Below are 16,481 nucleotides of genomic sequence, written 5' to 3' on the forward strand. Positions count from 1 at the left end.
TAGATAATGTCATTTGTTTTGTTGTAATGTCTTGATTCTCATTTTTTAAAAAAATTCAATTGGTAATTAATGTAATATGCATTGTAATGAACATCTTGTAATTTTTTGAGGGCTCGTTCTGCATTTGATATTTCTACATGTACTTTGTTTTACTTGTACCATTTTAACACTTTCCAATTCAATTTAAAGTAGTTGTAGAACTTTTTTGCACTTTACATTGCTCTACATGTTTTGAATATTTAAATTATTTCCTGCAGGTTCCCAATAAATCCAGCTTGCCAGTCTGGATAAATGCTGCTAATAAATTAGTATACAAAACAAATTTTTACTTTCAACCTGTAAACATTATTAACTCAAAATTGCATTCATAGAACCAGATTTGTTAAAATCTTTTAAATTTTTTCGAACTTGTTTTTTGTCATTATTATACTACATACTTTATATTTATCAATCCCTTTCATAATGGAGACTTCAAGGAGGTCAGTCGGAACCACACTATGGAGAGGTTTAATTGCTCTCCAAACAGTAACAAACAGTAGCTTTAATGTTTTCAAAAAACAGCTCTGAAGCAAAGCAGAATTCTCCCGTAAATGCCTGTATGTGTTCAACCAACGACAAAAACGAAGAGCCCTTAGTGTTCATTTGTGAATCAAAAAAGAACAAGTTTGGAGAAATTGAGCAACTTCATGAAGAAATCTTTGCCTCAAAGGAATTCCCATGAACAGCTCTTAATGTATTTAAGGTAGAACAATTCGAATTCACATTTGGTCTATGGTGGGCAGAGAATTGACAGAAAAAAGAACTGTTATGCTTCTTTCTAATGTTTCACCACCTTTAACATTTGCAGCCTAGGAATATGCCATGTGGTTCCTAACACATGAATATTACGGTGGTACAGGTAAGAGTAAGTCTGTTTACCAGAAATATGGCTGATCAGACCAGTGTTTAACTCCATTTCCCGCAGCAAGAGCTGATTAGGAATATTCTGGGATGAGAAGCTCCAATATTCATATAGATTTACATGACTACATAACTGCTTTGTCTACATACTGCAGATTGTCATCCAATTTCCCTTTTTTATAATGTCAATTACCAGAGACATAATTGTTTCTAACAAAAGTAACAGAAAAAAGTAACCTGAAATAAAATATTACTAACAATGTATTTGTACATCATTTTAATTTTCGTTATACATTAATTTTTTTTTGGTAAATGCCATTACCAATCAGATCCGGTAGAGGCCTAGCTACTTTTAAGAAATATCTCTAACAATTTCCTTTTAGGAAAGCATTCACTGCTAGTTTATAATACTTGAACTTGAATACTTTTGAATATGTGCATAGTTTTAAAAACTATATCTCAATGTTTATTATTACAATTCAAATATTCTAGATAAATTTAACTTTAATTTGAAATGTTGATTCATTTTAATTCTGGCTATTTGCAGCCACTCACTTCTTACAATAAAAACAGTTTCAAAGCTCTAGTTTCAATTGTAAGTTGCTGAAGGAGATGTCATTTTTTTTTACCTTTCTTGTTCCTTATTAAGTTAAATACAGAGCAAGTAGGATGAGAAGTTGATGAGAATTCTCATGTGGATTATTAGATGCTGCACACACAAGTAGACGCATTTATAACAAGTCATTTCCATGGGTCATGAATATGATCTTATTTTTAAGACCCCTTGAATTTATCATCACATTAAATTCCTGGGCTTTAGCATACCATTGTAAAGATTTCACTGAGTACTCATTGCCCATGAATTTAGCTATCCCGAAACTTATATTTAATCCCTATCCTGTAAAATGTTTGATCACAATTCATGTGGTATGAAATTCGTAGTGGTGAGTTTCAAGGGAAATTAATGTTCCAATTAGAACTGACTTGCAACACTTTTGCGTAATCTCAAATTACCATCACATTGTTGTAAATAAAGCAGCTAGGAGGTTAACGATTGCTTTATCATTTATTGAATTAAAGTTATCTGTGATAACATCTGTAATAATGGTAGCCTAATTATGCAGAATGGAACAAGATGCTATGAAAACAATAGAGAGATGCAGTAACAACATCAGGATATGGATGTTAACAGACAAACTGAAACTAAATGAGGATAAAACTAAATTTGTGGTTATTGGGATGCAAACCAGCTTGGTAAAGTGTATATTGGTGAGCTGTCAGTTGGTGATTCTAAGATTATCCCAGTAAGTACTGCAAAGAATCTTGGGGTTTGGCTAGACTCACACTTGAAACTGGATACCCACATTACCAAAATATGTTATGCAGCATATCATCACCAGCATACCATTCCAAGGATCCAAAAGTACATCACACATGAATTTACATGAACCTTGGTCCATGCAGTGGTAATTAGATGGATGACTACTGCAACAGCCTTCTTTTTGTTCTCTCTAACATTCAAATCCATAAGTTACAGAGAGTACAGAACATGGCTGCTAGACTTGTTAGCAACTCTTCATGTTATCATCACATCATGCCAGTATTACAAGAGCTAAACTGGCTACATGGCTACATTCAAGACCATTCATGGACTGGCACCTACCTATATCATGAATTTGGTTTCAGTGAAGAAGAAATCTCCACACCATTTGAGTTCAGACAAGTAGTTGTTGTTAGTTCAACCTTCTTTCAAAGAACATGTTGGGAGACAGAGCCTTTTCTGTGGCCTCACCCACATTAAGGAATATATTACTCTTAAATATCTGACATGAAACTAATATCTTAAAATTCAAGAAAGACAAAGACTTTCTAGGAAAAGACATTAACCCGGCTCAATCGGTCAAAGACCTAGGAGATGTATGTATGTATGTATGTCACTGCACATGTGGATTGCGACATTTTGACTGCATACTTCTATTCTTTAGCAGGTGATGATTTCGATTGAGTTTGTGTCATCAATAAACTGTTGTGCTCAGCTGTGACTGGATAGAATTCCACAGTCCTCAATGGTCTCCTGTCACATGGCTGCTACTTCAATTCTAACTACTTTATGATGCCCAAAAATGAAAAAATCAAAGGAAAGAAGGCTCCCTATCTGCAGAGGCCAATAAAAGTCACGATTGTGATCTGCCAGAGATATCTTTGAGTGTTGCTCAAGAACCTCTTAGAGCTCAGGAACACATCATGAAGTCATTTGTGGAATCTGTTGTTGTGAGTATATAACCTCATGAATGGATGATCTGGTCGAGGATGTTGCTGATCTTCAGGCCAGTTTGCAATTCAGCCAACGGAATATCTCAAGCCATGAAGAGAAGATCAAGTAAATCAACACCAGTGTCTCTAGTCTTCAGACAACTGCCAACAAACATCTTCAGAAGACTGTCTACCTGGAAAATCAAAGTAGGAGGAACAATCTCCGTTTTGAAGGATTAATGGAGGATGATGGTGAAAACTGACAAAAAACCAAAGAGAAAGTGAAGAACCTCTTTATCGACAAACTTAATTTTTAGTTGGCTCCTGAAATTAAATGTGTTCATCGCATCGGCTGTCCAAGAAGACAGCATGGAATGCTAAAGCCTAGAATGGTTGTCTGCAAATTCACCAGCTACAAAGCGAAGGACTTCATTTGTAAGACAACAAGGAGAATAAAGCCTGAGGGAATTCACATCTTTGAAGATCTGGCTGAGGAGACAATGGAGAAGAGGAGAGCTTAACCAAGCTAAGGCTCACGAGAAGATTGCCTACTTCTCCCTCGATAAACTGGTGATTAAAGATAGACCAAATGGTTTGAGTGCAATGGCCTTTTCTTCTTCATCTAGTGGTTGAACTCATGCATGTACAGACTTATTTATTTCTATATGAACAGCTGTCACCTAAATTGTGTAACAAAAAGTTTCCTTGTGGCCAATGCTTAAAATACTCTGTCTGATGAATTGTAGGAAATCCTCTGACATTGAACTACTGCCTTCCCTTGATATAATGTCCAAAATATCTGGCCTTATAGTAGTTTAGATAATTCTGATATTGAGTCAAACATACCTAATCCTAAATTCTAAGTACTGTTACCCATCAGATTTTGAGAAACTGACCTTATCATCTTCAACAACTAATTTCTTCTCATTTCATATCATTTTGAATAGTCTTAATGCCCATCTAGGTGATCTACAGACTACACTTGCATCTTTGAATTTTGATTTTAATGTAATAGGTGCAAGTGAAACCAGGGAAAACTTTAATACAGGTTTAAAATGAATGTTGATCTGGATGGTTTCACACAACATTCCCAATCCTCCAGATCTGCTGTCAGTTGTGTGGCAATTTACACAAGTAGATCTCCAAATGCCTTCAAAAAAACTGACCCGAGTGTAGTTGATGATGAATTTGAAACCAAATTATGAATATTAAAGCTAAAAACATCCTTTGCTGTTGTGCCTATAGTCACCTGTCTTTCAATCATGTAAGGTTTAAGGAACATTTTGAGACAATTTTATCTCAGTTATCAAGAGAAAATAAGAATATCTTCCTCATGGGAGACTTTGATATTAACCTATTAAACTGTGAAAGCCATCCAGAATCTAACAATTTCCTGCTAATACTGAACTCTTATTTTCTTCCCTATAGTTTGCAACCAACACATATTACTATAAGATTTGCAACCTTAATCAATAATATTGATTGTCAGTGGTTTGAATCATATGCTGAGTTTTGGTAAACATGTGTTGGCTTCCTATATACACTGGAGGCAAGGCATCCACCTGGTTCTCTTGTACCTGTGGTGTTGAGGAGGGTCAGTTTGTTGTAGTTTTCTGTCTCCATAGTGAAGCAAATGGAAGGTTGTTTGTGGTTTAAATGCTGTAGGAAGCTTTCTACACTATCATGTGCTACCAGCTAAGTGTCGTCTATGTAATGTTTCCAGATCCTACATGTAGGTTTTAAGGGTGATGATGTTACCACTTGTTCTTCAAAACTCTCCATGTAGAGGTTAGCAACAACAGCAGAAAGGGGACTCCCCATTGCTGCCTCTTCTTTCATAGTTGATTCATTGTCCTGGAGGTGTGCAGATCTCCTTAAAAGTTCAGGAGGTCCTTGATTTCACTATAGGTGTTCGTGTTATGCAGTTGGGTAGGCTTAGATCATTCTCCACTTTCTGCCAAGCTGGCTTGTGAAGCTATGTCAATAAGAATGTTCGTAGAAAACAATTCTGAATCAAAGAGCTCAATGATCTCGCTTTCTTGAATCATTTCACCACTTATGGCAGATAAAAGTGGACAAAGTTGAACACCATAAAATCTAAGTAACTTGTTAGGGAAGACAAGATGTTAGCTAGATAAGTAGACAAATCATGTGCAAAGGTGTTCATACATGTAAGCATTGGTCTCAGAGGTATATAAGCGAGGATGAAGTTTCTGAGGAATCAGATGAAGATTGCACAAGAAGTGTCACTGATCAAGGTGGATCTTGTGGCAATTGTTGCAGAGAACAGAACCTTTAAAATGAGGCATTAAGGAAACGATTAGAGAAACTCCACAGGAGGCTTAACAGTTATTGACAATAACAAGATTGTCAAGTAGAAATGTTTAATAACAGTATTAAACATGTACAGTTGACAGAGATATATCTAGGATTGACCACTAATGAGATGCAAGCTCTTTATGATAAGCACCACAAAGTGTCCTCACTGATAAAAGTTAACTAAAACACACATAATGCTGTGTCAAATATGAAGTAACATGAAGATTGCAAATAACCCAGTCAAATATGCAGTAGAAGTTGAACAATACCTGCATTCAATCCTGGACATAAGTGACCAAAAACACTGGCAAACCTTATTAACATTAGGCGCTTCTCTGCGAACATATATACCACTCTTCCAATTTCTGAAGTGGTCTAAAGTGCATTTTTTAACAATATTATTGCAAATTTTTCCTGGCAAAGTTTGTTTTAAGTTCTCAAAAGAAGAACCAACACCAAGCCAAGTTGTCCAGAAAATAAATATGAAGTGTGTGGAGGTAAGAAGGTCACCAAGAAGCCGTCATACCACAACAAACAAAAATTTATTAATAATTCTAGGACAAACTTACAACTATTTTTATTCTAAATGTAACAGTTCCACTGTACCATAGTTCACGTTTTATATTTTTGTGGGAAAATTCAACTTTGCATCCTATTCATGAGAACACAACTGTTTCTTATTTTTAGGAATTCTTTTTTTACATTTTACTTTTAGTCTGGGAGCAAATGTGGTCCCGTGTGAAGTTCGTGCTGAAAGCAAACACCTAGTGTAAAAGTGTTCATTAGGACCTACTAAACATAAAAAGTTTTGGTGCCAGCTTTGCAACTTGCTCAGACGGCTTTTAAGGGGGGTTAAATTCTGACCCATTAAATCCAGCATGGAAACGAGGCTAAAACACATAATTCCTCATAACTTTGTTAATAATAGACGAAAATACACCAAACTTGCTCACATGATTGGACATGATCCTCCCTGTTGATTTATGCTAATTTACATAGGTCACGTGACCTAACGCATGAAAGCGAGGCTGAAACACATAATTTTCCATAAATTTGTCAAAAAAAATCCTTATCATGCCAAACTTGCTCACCTTAGTCAGTTAGACATCTTGCATCGATTGGTGCCACTTTGTAGTGTCACGTGACCCCATACATGGAAACGAGACTGGATATATCTGGTAGCATCGTGTAGGATGGCATTTGTCTAGCCAAATGTATTAACAACTACTGGGCAGATACATATCTGTTTATCCGAGTTCAGATATAAAAACTTCAACTAACCATTGTCATATGGCCCATAGCACAGGGACGAGACAGATAAAGCAAATACTGCGGAGGCTCCATTTGAGAATCTATCTTGTACACATAAATCAATAATTTTGCCAACTTATGATGCTGGTTCCATGTATTCATTTTCGCATGTATATTGGAACAAGGGCAGAAAATGAAAATAGCGACTATTGCTATTTTATATATACAGTCATGAAAGTCTTACTGAATATCTAAATACATTGTTCTGTTGTCCATTCCTATGGAATTTTCTGTTCGACTTCGTCTTCATCATACTCATCATCACTCTCAGCATACTCGTTCTGGCAATCTTCAGAGCACAGACAGAGATCAGTACAGACAAGTCCGACTTTTTGACACTGACAACGGTTGTTAGAGCAACGGGACTTGGCGCACTTGCATCGGACAAGCTGTATAATTGCCTCTGGAGCTGGTGTAAGATTTGTCATGACTGGTACCCACTTTCCATCTTCATCTTTCCATCCATAGCCTTCTGGTGAGGGCAACACCGGGTTTGCTACATGATCGTTGTTCCAAACAAGAAGCTGGTAGTGCGCTCTCAGTATGGCTTGATGGAGAGCAGCTTGTGTGGGCGGCAACCTCTCAGACTCAGCTTGATTTTTCTTAAAGAGGGACCATCTGAGGGCTTTGACAGTTTTGATGTCTGTCTTTGGTTGGTACATCCGACAAACCAGCTGTTCCACTCCACTTCTTGTGCCGTCATCTGGCTGTTCCCCACAACCAAGGTTAGCAAGAGCTTGCAAGATAGGAGTGCTGGCGTTATCAAACTGATCCCAACAAGTGGCTTTTCCCTTTCCAGAGAAACTGCCAGTAACATCTGCTCCGGTCAACGCATGAAATGCTGGCAGCGCAGCCGTCTTAGTGGGCCCAAGGGCGTCTACGATTGACTTCAAGTTGATAACTCTACGACTACTGCTGGTCCCAGTAACAAAGCAAGAGTTGGAGCACAAATCTGGATACCGTCGGAGAGCTAAAACAAGAACATCAGTGTCAGGAGAATATATAGATAGTTGGGTAGCACCTTGAGCAGAGGCATCCAGAGCATGTAAAATAATCTTCGTGTCGGCTTCTTCTTGTGTACTTCGTAAATGCCTGACGTCTCTGTGCGTTGCCTCACATTCCGTTCCCCATGCCACAACGACTTGTCTCCCATTAGCGTTATCCTTCACATTCTTTGCGAGAAACGTAGTAAGTTCGCCCTTGGTCTTTGAATGAGCAAGAAGCTTCTTCATCGGCACCTTGGCGATGTAGGTAGAATCAGTGATGCGATAATAAATGGGAGCATGGCCACCTTGTCGTTTGACTCGTGTTGCTGATTTCAGTGAGGATGGTACATCATATCTGTCGAAGATTATGTGGAGCTCTTGTAAATCATTATACTTTTCAAGCAAGCGATTCGTGAAATGTTCAGCCAAGTCTCTACAGTTCTTGATCCACTCTGGCTTGTCAAGTGATTGGACTTCGGCCATTCCATCAACAATCGCGACTTTGAATCCTGCGGTGATTTCTTGTGTATTAGTACTAGGGCCACCTGCCTTCTCTAGGATATGGATAAGGGCACTCTTGCAAGAACAATGCAACATGGTACCATCTCGTGCAAACAAAGATCTTGGGACAACAGTGAACTCATATAAGCCAACAGCCTCTTGGATGTCAATTTCTGGACGGCTCTTGCACACCATCGCCAAACGAGCAAACAGATTTCTATCCTCCTTTAACTCGATGATCGTGTCTTTAGCTTTGACTTTGATGACCTTAGCACTCGTTTTCCAGGTAAGAAGATTGCGCTTCTTTACAGGAGCCCAGAGGTTGATCTTTCCTGTCTTGATCCTATCTTGTACAAAAGCACTGAACAGCTTTCTCCCTTCTTCACTTTGATTAACAAGATCTTTCTTCGTTTTCTCATTCATCACAACTTTTGTGACCAAGTTGTACAGATTGGTGTTGGTGTTCTGGTCTGATGAAAAGGGATTGGTGAAGGTCTTGTTTGTCTCGGTCAACTTATTTATGCTGTTATCTTCGTGCGTCGAAACAGATGAGTTTAGTTCTTGATGGTGTGCACGTTCCGGAACGAGACCCGCCATTGCCTTGGCTTCTGCTGTGAGTCGGGCTAGTTCTGGGGCAATGAGGAAAAACTTGGCTCGTGCGCTCTCATTCAAAAGTGATCCCTACAAGCCCACCAGAAACTTTCATAGATCGATTGAGTTGTTCCAACGCAGTATCACCACCAACAGCACAGAAAGGTACCTCCTTGTTTTTGTTCACTACTCAGTTTCCTGTGATGAACTCTCCATAGATCTCGGGGTCTGATGATTCGAGGGATGCCATTTCAGCTAGGTACAGGGGGATCATTCTTAGATAATAGATCTTGTCATGCACAAAGAAGTACTTTGTGAACAACTCTAGTGCAATAAGATGGAGCTTCCAATCACCACTGCGGACTGCCTGGATGAATGCGAACATCTCCATTACCATGCGCATGTATTGGCGAAATACAGTAAAGAGAGGATTTGTGGCATTCGCAGCGTCAAAATCAGACATCTTCTTGACTACTTCAGAAGACTGGATCGCGTTGGTAGAGCTATGGTGCGCCGTCTGGATGTTCTCCTTAGTGCCTTCTTTGCACGCATCTCCAACTTTCGTAGAGAGTTCCTCGAGGGTACGACGTACATCAGGAGAGCCTTCTAGAAATGCTTCCAGGTATAAGGAAAATAAAGCCTGTAAGGTGATCATGTGTGCTCTTTTACCACGCTTAACATGCTTGCCATCGATTATCTGTTTAACAGTGGAGGGGCCATAAAGTTCCGACTCGATCCAGCACATGTCTATCCCACTACTGTCAATACATGACCCAATGGTCCTCAGCATAGCCATAACCACATGCAGCTCCCCTGGTCGAAGGAGGATGTTCTTGAGCTCGCATCGGGCCATCTGTAATCGTTTGGCGGGCAGATACAAACCAAGGTCCAGCGATATGACTGTTTTCCTCCCGGGACCGACTACTCTAACAGAGATATTTTGAGCACGCATCAGAACTGTGAGGAGCGTGCTCCATTCATGAGCAGGATGTGCCAACAATGGAGGAGCACCGACACGTGTGACAGGTAGTGCTTCATTTACCAAAGAGTTGTACGCTGACCATACGGGTACAGGAGGCTCATCATTATCATCATCACTTGGGGAATCATGGCCTGTAAGGGTACGAGACACTATCCAGGTAGCATTCTCATCACGGATGTTTTGGGGCAACTCTTGTTCTGATGACAGCTCAAATGTAGGGTACGCAGGAGAAGGGGGCCTTGATGGCGGCTCCACGCACGGCATTAAAGATGTCAGCGATTCGGGCAGTTCTGTTACAGAACGGCATGAATAATTTGATTCCTCTAACCTATCACAATGAAAAACAAAACGCAACAGCAGCTACTTATGAAGCAAAATGCTGTTCAAGAAGGGGATCTTTTCTATCCTACATCCTAGAAATGAGATTAGCTTTTAACTTACTAGCTAGTCTTATTGAAACAAAGAAAAACCTGAATCACACAGACCAGTCATACCAAAGTAAAAGTAAAATTAAACGTCTATTATCTAATTAACCCCCCTCCCATCGAGCACTTGGGATTAAATGAGTGCATCATGCTTCTTAGTAAAACAGTTATGGTACCTTAATACAGGCTCTTCATCTTGGGGATCCACTTTCTGATAAATAGCCATTGTTGTGCCGTGTAGAGTACGCTTCCCGTCCGGCGTATCCTCTGAGAAATCGATATTATCAATAGCAAAATATACGTGCCTTCCTTTTACGATATCCGGAGGGAGAAACATGCCACCTTCACTCTCTATGCGCTTCAGGACAGTTTTCTCAATTTGTGACTCCAACCTCAACAAGCGATTGTACTCTACACCATGCCAAATCCATGGAGGAGATTAACCAGCTCTTTGCTTCGTACTGCTTGGTGTATTGCTAGGCTAACTGCGAGGTGTTGGGGCATTTCTCTAGTGCAGTAGACCGCTTTTGACCTCTTATTGTTTACCTGCCTGTCCGTTAGACACAAAGCTATTGTATTCTGCGCTAATTGCATTGCTCTTTTGTGTACCTCATTGCACTTTTTATCAGATAGTGTCTTATTGGGACCTTGGATTATCCACCTAAAGAAGCAAGTAAGCTCTTCGGGGCAGTGATCATGTGTCATTGTATCCAGAGAGCCAGAGAAAACCCATTTCTCGCTTCGATCAATAGCCTTTCTCAATATTGAAGCGGCATCGAAGAGAGTTTTCATAGATTCATCACAGTCAGCTGGGGATTCTACGATATGGATAGCGGCATCTCTACACTGCTTTACGCTGACCCTCTCTGGCTCATTAGCTCTGGTGGGCTTATGGAACTCAACTCCCTTTATCTCTTTCTGGATAAGCTCTTTAACTGAACGTCGACTTAGAGTCTTTGGACTATTGTTCTCGTTTGAAATGGAATCAAAAGCCTGTTCCAACTGTGCCATGTGGAGTATTTCTCCGCTATCGAGGGCAGCTTGGGTAAGGTTCAAAAACTCCAGCTTAGCCGCTGTCTCACTTCTTGACCTTTCCTCGTCATCTTTGATAGTTTTACGCAGGACCCCAGTCACATGCTTCGCCCAGCAGCTTTTATGATATTTAATATCAATGGCATGAGCGTCAGTGCTGTCTAGAGCCGTCGAGAGCTTCACGAGCAGTTTAGGATCCTTTGATTGCTTTACTGCATTATCAAGAGAGCTACCAGCAGATGATGTTGACACCAAATGCAGAGGGTTCTGGTACTTCGCTTTCTCTTCACAAAAGAAGCACAGATTGCTGTCATAAGGGACGGTTTTCGACCTTGTAAGAAGACCCTGGTTAGTGAAATGAAATGGAATGTTTTGAGATGTCAAAGATGTCATTACCTTTTCAGCGATTCCAAGATGAAAAACACAATAAAATAAAAAGTTAAAGTTATAAGCCATTACACCTAGCAATTACCTGAAGCGATTCACTTGTCTTTCTTCGAGCTTCATTTGGCCCTCTATCCTCTCTCTGAAACCTCTCTTTTACCCTCTTGATCTTTCCTGAGTGGGTGGTTTCTTGGTAGCACGACCTATGCTATGTTACTTTTTCTTTAAGCTCTTCTAGTGGTAGATCTTTAAGCACAAGCCACAATGTTTTCGAGTTGATGTCCTCGTACTTTGAACGTTCTTCGATGGCTTCTAAAAGCTTTTGATGGGAAGTTGGATTTTCAACAAGATTGGCTGTACTTTTTTCTTGGCAGATTACACATAGCTTAAAATCTAAAGGGACATTAGACCGGCCAAAATCCGTCATACTACAAGAACTGTGATGACTGTAAGTACAATATGGCGGACACTCAAATAATTACTGCTGACCAATAGTCCAGTCTCACAATCGCCCCGGGCCCCCTAGGTTAAGAATCCACAGGAATTTGTGCGAAATAGGATTGTAGAAATCGCTCATAATAAAGTTATATAAGCCACACGAAATACATTATCATTACACCTTTTCAGCTTTTATTTTTTTCATTCAAATGCTATACATACAGCATTAATATGCATTACAATGAGTCAACGTTATTGTCCTGGATGATGTGTTCACCTTTGGCGTGTTTCGCAATCCAGTCTCATTTCCATGTATGGGGTCACGTGACACTACAAAGTGGCACCAATCGATGCAAGATGTCAAACTGACTAAAGTGAACAAGTTTGGCATGATAAGGATTTTTTTTTGACAAATTTATAGTAAATTATGTTTCAGCCTCGCTTTCATGCGTAAGGTCACGTGACCTTACGCATGCACGTGACATGATGTAAATTAGCATAAATCAACAGGGAGGATCATGCCCAATTATGTGAGCAAGTTTGGTGTATATTTGTCTATTCTTAACAAAGTTATGAGGAATTGTGTTTTAGCCTCGTTTTCATGCTGGATTTCATGGGTCAGAATTTAACCCCCTTTAAAAGCCGTCTGAGCAAGTGGCAAAGCTGGCACCAAAACTTTCTATGTTTAGTAGGACCTAATGAACACTTTCACACCAGGTGCTTGCTTTCAGCACGAACTTCACACGGGACCTTATTTTATGACATTTGCTCCCAGACTGTTTCCATTTTCAAAGTTTCTAGGATAATAATACATCAACATATATAAAACAGTATTATAAAGTTCACAGCACAACCGTTTTTCTTTCACAGTTTTTTTAAATGGCCTATCAGACATGGATTTATCAGTTGTAAATTAATGGGAACTTAGAATAATTTGATTATAAGAGTAATATATTTATTAAAGAAATTGCAAAGAATGAGAAAATTTTGACCAAAGACCTTTGCTTTTTCTAGATAGTGGGGGTGAAAAATACAAACACTGCACACTTAAACTGCAGTTTTAGCCATATAAAGACAATGGAGCAGGAATCCAAAATACCCATATCATTTCAATATCATCTGCCATTTTTACATCTTGATGGTGGTGTTTTACCACCCATAGTAATCCCATATCAGTGGGAGTATGCTTGGATAATGTGGGAATGGTATGGTGCTTTATCACCACCCATAACATTCCCATACCAGCAGTAGTATGCCAATGAAATGATATGGGAATGGTGTAACAGGGTGAGAACATTCCCATATCAGATCGCCCTTTGCTTGGATGATATGGAAATGGTATGGGATGGTGCAATATACACAGCATTCCCATGGTTTTGCTATGGTGTGAAACCATATCATTCCCATACTAAATACTATGGGGAATGTATGGGGCAGCACCAAATACATAGCAATCCCATATTAAAGACATTAGAATTAAAGGGTTTGATATAGAAAGCAATAACCCATACAAAAAATATATATTACCCATAGCAGGGCCATAGGTCATACCATACCGTTACCATGCTTGGGCCATATATGGTCCATATAACTTGATTTGATAAGGGATATTACTCAAATAACCCTACTCAATAATACTTAGCCATGAATAATGACTTTTTCATGCATTTCATTTTGGAAAGTATGCCAAGAATTATGAAATGAATCATGGCTGATAAATATTTGGTACCCCTCTAAAAACAATGGCAAAATCAATTGTTATTTATTTACCTTCAATGCTGCTCTTTTTAGAGTGCTCTCATGATGAAATGATGATAGCCTCCCATGACTTAAATATTGAATAACAGCTGGGTGAAGAAATGATGGTGAAGGTCCACTTTGCAGAATTGACATAGCAATCCCTTTGATTTAATACTGCCATAGAACCAGTTGGTTTACCCATGGAGAAAAGAGCTCTTTCAACATAATCCAGAATTTCTGTGAAGGAAACACAAAACATGTGGGATATTGTCGTCACGTTGTCCATGGAGCTCACTGAGTTGTGGTGTGAAAAGATTTACTGGTTTAAGGTTAAGTCCAGTTATATCATGACAAAGATAAAAATCAAACTGGTTAAAAAGTTTTCTGCTAAGGAAACATTTACCCTCCCCACATCCCTACCCCTAGATCAATGTGCCAAATCTGATTTTGGAAAAAATTTCATTGACACATTCAAGAAAAACTGTATGTCCATAAATAACCCATATGTGTTCTGTCTGGGAATTATCTTTAAACACTGCAAAGAGACCATTGCATACACAACCAGTACTGTTAAGATACAGAGAAAATCTCTCAATCCAAGATCTTTTTCACAAATTCTCCTTAAACTTCAGCCATCTGACATCCTACATGTGTTATGTATGGGCATTATCCCTAAATAATACAAATTTTAAAAGCATTGCAGACACATCTAATACGAGTAAGGTTCTAAAAAGAGAAAATCTTTCAAGGATGAATTTTAAACATATCACACTTCATCACGATCTGCCATTTTGGTTTCACTGCCTGCCATAGGAGAAATTATTTATTTACTGGGCTGAGATTCTCAATTAAAGCTACTTCGACATTTCCATTAGAGAACTACTAAGAAGCAGAGACATCAGTCCTAATCCTGGACCTCGCAAAGGCAGAGAACCTTCGGTAAACTGCAACATATGTTTCAAATCACTAACTAACAATCATCAAATTGCTCCAAGCAATATCAAGTCAAGTCTAGTCAAATCTTGTATGTCTTCAAGTCAAGTTTTATATGGATCAGAGTAAAGCTTTTGATATGATATTGCATGACCTATGGTGTTTCTTCACCTGGCCTGGCTCTTGTACACAATAACATTAGAGACAGGTCCTAGCATATGAGGATAAAAGATGTTACTTCAGATGTTGTTGTTTTCTTTAAGGGTGTACCCCTGGGATCGGTTTTAGGGCCTCTCCTTTTTAATATTTTTCTTAACGATCTGTTCTATTTTCTTAATTGTGCTAATTTGTCCAACTATGCTGATGATAACCGAATTTTTTTTAAAATGATAACAATCCTGAAGTGGTAAAGTCTGTAATCAATTGTGATCCCCCTGTCACGAGTCATTGGTTTGATGATAATTAGCTAGTGCTCAATCCTGGGAAATGTAAATGCATTATTCTTCGAAAAAGCTATCCTAGTGATCTTTCCTTTAGTATAAATGATGTGCAGGTTCCAATCATAGACCATTTAGATCTTTTAAGAGTAAATATTGATAACTTGCTATATTTTCATAAACACATTTACCGGTAGATGGTTTGAGCAGGCTAAAGAACATACCATCAATTTCCTTGAAAATGTGCCTCTACAGCTTCTATGTAATGTCTTACTTCACTTACTGTTCTGTTATTACTTTTATTACTCTACTTTTATTGATTACTTTTACTTTACTTAGGCCTCATTAACCCAAGTTGAAATAAAGTTACTTAATTAGTAACTTACCTTCCACATCATTGTTGCCAGGGATGATCTCATCTATAAGCAAGACTGAATCTCTACTTGCAAGGTCTGTTCTGGACACTTGTTCCTCATCATTTTTCTGTGTTTTGTCATAGCTTCAGCCAGGCTGATCTTCCCACTCATTGTCACTTTCATAAAAAACTGGTAACACAAGGAACATAAAGTCACTTTACTGATAATAAAAAAACAGGCATGCAGAGCATGCAAGACTTATTTTTTTGCAGGGTAGGTTGAGATGGGACACTTTGTGTTCCTAATGTTGCCAAACATAACAAAAAAAAGTTTTAAGTTGATGCAACATAAGCTGTTTGGCATGTGTGTTGTGAGATGAAATGAGGAAAAACACATTTTCACTTAACAATGATACAACAAAAATAAATGTGAACCTTTCGTATCCCCATAATCTCGACTTTAATCAACAAGGCTCTTGCAAAGGCCAAAATCATAACTCTTATCAAATGAGCCCAAATTTCTGGTGAATGTTATTATTTGTGCACAACCCCCTGTTTCTGTGACATCATTATTTAAAAAAAAAAACAATACCCAAATGCTGTGATTGGTGCATGATATCCAAATGCTGTAACATGATTGGTGTAAGATACATACCCTAATATGGCAATCTGATTGGTGCCATATACACACCACTGCACACACTAACAGAGAGTTATTAAAAAAAAATAGTATGTCAAAGATTGAACTGGTTGTATGATTTTCCAATGTCTTCTCTGAATTTTTTAAAGCCTCTGTTGTGCTGGGTAAATTCATTACCCCTGTCTGGTCAGGGAAGAGCAGAATTAAGTCCATACCTTCATGGATCTTTTTTTTGTTATAAGCATGTTTTGTTA

General features: G+C 38.7%; 1 protein-coding gene and 2 pseudogenes across 2 annotated transcripts; 1 reads left to right on the forward strand and 2 right to left on the reverse strand.

Moving 5' to 3' along the window:
- Positions 1–2,025: 2,025 nt before the first annotated feature.
- On the forward strand, positions 2,026–3,761 carry LOC149044228 (uncharacterized; annotated as a pseudogene).
- Positions 3,762–6,860: 3,099 nt separating this feature from the next.
- Positions 6,861–9,009, reverse strand: LOC113683799 (uncharacterized). The gene has a single exon (XM_089209902.1). The coding sequence runs from the start codon at positions 8,865–8,867 to the stop codon at positions 7,002–7,004; it is 1,866 nt and encodes a 621-aa protein (XP_089066028.1). The 5' UTR covers positions 8,868–9,009; the 3' UTR covers positions 6,861–7,001.
- On the reverse strand, positions 8,948–11,060 carry LOC113676456 (uncharacterized; annotated as a pseudogene). Its single transcript, XR_016187792.1, has 2 exons — positions 10,445–11,060; positions 8,948–10,171 (listed from the first exon to the last, which is right to left on the reverse strand). The product of XR_016187792.1 is annotated as an uncharacterized LOC113676456 (transcript).
- Between the last annotated feature and the right edge of the window lie 5,421 nt (positions 11,061–16,481).

The sequence above is a fragment of the Pocillopora damicornis genome, chromosome 6 (genome assembly GCF_964200805.1).
Source record: "Pocillopora damicornis chromosome 6, jaPocDami1.2, whole genome shotgun sequence".
Lineage (NCBI taxonomy): Eukaryota > Metazoa > Cnidaria > Anthozoa > Scleractinia > Pocilloporidae > Pocillopora > Pocillopora damicornis.